The sequence below is a fragment of the Nanorana parkeri genome, unplaced genomic scaffold (genome assembly GCF_000935625.1).
Source record: "Nanorana parkeri isolate BGI_ZX_2015 unplaced genomic scaffold, ASM93562v1 scaffold2975, whole genome shotgun sequence".
Classification (NCBI taxonomy): domain Eukaryota; kingdom Metazoa; phylum Chordata; class Amphibia; order Anura; family Dicroglossidae; genus Nanorana; species Nanorana parkeri.
Genome location: NW_017309243.1, coordinates 60,067 through 62,802, shown reverse-complemented (window position 1 = coordinate 62,802; position 2,736 = coordinate 60,067). Strand labels below are relative to the sequence as shown.

Sequence of the window (2,736 nt, the reverse complement as noted above, 5' to 3'; positions counted from 1 at the left end):
GCGCTCGGCGAGGGGCGCCTGTGTCAGGTGTCCGGATGGGGTTTCACCAGCACCACCGGCGGCAGGGCCTCGGACACCCTGCGCGGCGTGAAGATTCCCATCGTCTCCTCCCACCGCTGTAACAGCTCCTCCTCCTACTCCGGACACATCACCGGCAAAATGATCTGCGCCGGGTTCACCAATGGGGGCAAAGACGCCTGCCAGGTGAGGCTGATAACCGCCCAGGCGGGGGGCCACAAGGGGTGAGACAAAGTCTAAGCAGGGGCCCTGTGTGTGAGAAGGCTTTGATGGAAGCTGACACCCTCCCTCTTGTTGTGACGGGTTGTCACTTCCGCCGGAGGCTGCTCGCGCAGGAGCTCCGACATCTTCATCTCCCGCAGTCTCCCGTCATTTTCTTCTCTCTTCTATGGCAGGGGGACTCCGGAGGGCCCCTGGTGTGTGACGGCAGAGTGTTCGGCATCGTGTCGTGGGGCCACAGCTGCGCCGATCCCAAATACCCCGGGGTGTACACGGCCGTGGCCAGTTTCCAGAAGTGGGTATACAGGACAATCTTCTCCGGAGATTTCCAGAAGTTCGGCCAATGAGAGCCGGCGAGGCCGATTGCGGGAGCCGCGGAGGAGGACGCGAGGCCCGGCCAATGGGTTGGCGGATCCACCAAGACCCCCCCACTCCCCCGATCTCTCCTTTTGTGGGCGGGGAAAATGGGGGCCGTGGCTAAATTTAGAATAGCGCCGAAATCCCGACTCACCGCGGTCTGATTATAAAGGTCGCCGATTCACCGATTGCCTGATCAGATCTGTATCTCTACCCCAATCTAGGGTGGCTTTTAGGTCTGGGCGGGTGTGGGAATGGGCCCCACCGGTAAAGTGGGTGGGGCTGGGTATGGACCCCACCCATAAAGTGGGTGGGGCTGAGTGGGGTAGGGGTGGGTATGGGTCCCACTCGTAAAGTGGGTAGGGTAAGGGGGGGTCTCACCTGTAAAGTGGGTGGGTCTCACCTATAAAGTGGGTGGGACCTATTTCTTAAGAGGGCCAATCAGGATCTAAGGATTCTTTATAAACAGGCCCCGGGGTCATTTGTGGCTCTCGGGAGGTGAAATGTCGTCGCGGTGACCAAATTCTTCCGTCTGGTGCTTTGTATCTTTATTTGGAATATTTGGTGGGCGACCTTTCACCTATTGTATATGGAATAAAGACATTGAACGCAGATCAGATTGTATGTTATGTGTGATGTGTGTGATGTATGTTATGTGTGATGTATGTTATGTGTGATGTATGTAATGTGTGATGTATGTTATGTGTAATGTATGTAATGTGTGATGTGTGTGATGTATGTTATGTGTGATGTGTGTAATGTATGTTATGTGTGATGTGTGTAATGTATGTAATGTGTGATGTGTGTGATGTATGTTATGTGTGATGTGTGTAATGTATGTAATGTGTGATGTGTGTGATGTATGTTATGTGTGATGTGTGTAATGTATGTTATGTGTGATGTGTGTAATGTATGTTATGTGTGATGTGTGTGATGTATGTTATGTGTGATGTGTGTAATGTATGTTATGTGTGATGTGTGTGATGTATGTTATGTGTAATGTATGTTATGTGTGATGTGTAATGTATGTTATGTGTGATGTGTGTAGTGTATGTTATGTGTGATGTGTGTAATGTATGTTATGTGTGATGTGTGTGATGTATGTTATGTGTGATGTGTGTGATGTATGTTATGTGTGATGTGTCTGCATTACCTCCATGTTGAAGACGTTATTAATGCTGACCCCGGTGTCAGCTCTCCGGCGCCTCTCCATCACGGGGACACCCTCAGCTGTCACATACATCTCCTCTTGTTGCTCCCCTGAGGTCAGAGGTCAGCGGGTCCGATGGGACACAAGAGGCGTGTGCGCGTCTCTCGATAATCCATCTCCGGCTCGGTGTGATCATTCCTCGCTCTCCCATCATTACATATGACACCCGGTGATAAGACGCGACCCCTCCAGGAGGAAAGAGACGCCGATTTCTACTCAGACAGAGAATGTGACGTGTTGTTGTGTTTACAGAGATACAATGTATCCAAATATATAACTATATCCCGTGTGAGGAAACAATGTATCCGAGGAGAATCTATGTATGTACAATGTATGAGAGAGGAATACACGCTACATTACCACAAGTATCGGGACGCCTTTACACGCACATGAACGTTAAGCTGCAGCAAGTCACATAGAGCTCCGCCTCATATCCTGGCTGGAGGACGTCCGGCATCATCTAGCGCTTTCTTCCCCAGCATGACTGTCCCTGGCCCCGCCCCTTTCGTTCATTGGATTTCTGTTCTGTCAATCATGGAGGCTCGGCGTCACATGCGGGTCATCTGTATGCAAATGGAGCCTCCTTAGGAACGCCCACTGCTCCAGACTGACACCCATCTGTCGAGGCAGTTTGATATTTGCATAACTCCTCCCCCAGAGCCCGCCCACTGCTTGCATCAGGGCTGAGGGCTCTTGAGAAAAGTACTGAGGCAGGGTGCTGTGATGTTTTCGGGAAGCTATGTAAAGGCCCCTACAAACCCCTCCCACCAGCCATGATCTGCCTGCTGGCCCCTCCCATCAGCTATGATGTGCCTTCTGACGCCTCCCACCAGCTATGATGTGCCTTCTGACGCCTCCCACCAGGTATAATTTGCCTGCCGGCCCTTAAAACCAGCCATGATCTGCCTGCTGGCTCCTCCCATCAGCCATGA

The 2,736-nt window shown here is 51.6% G+C and overlaps 1 protein-coding gene across 1 annotated transcript in view; it reads left to right on the top strand.

Moving 5' to 3' along the window:
- LOC108802595 (trypsin-3-like) overlaps positions 1–614 on the top strand; it is a 6,352-nt gene extending 5,738 nt beyond the window's left edge. Inside the window, exons 5-6 of the mRNA XM_018574454.1 lie at positions 1–204; positions 414–614. The exon at positions 1–204 is cut by the window's left edge and continues 1 nt beyond it. Coding sequence (XP_018429956.1) covers positions 1–204; positions 414–584 — 375 coding nt within the window. The 3' untranslated portion in view covers positions 585–614. The remainder of the gene's footprint in view (positions 205–413) is intronic.
- The last annotated feature ends 2,122 nt before the right edge of the window (positions 615–2,736 follow it).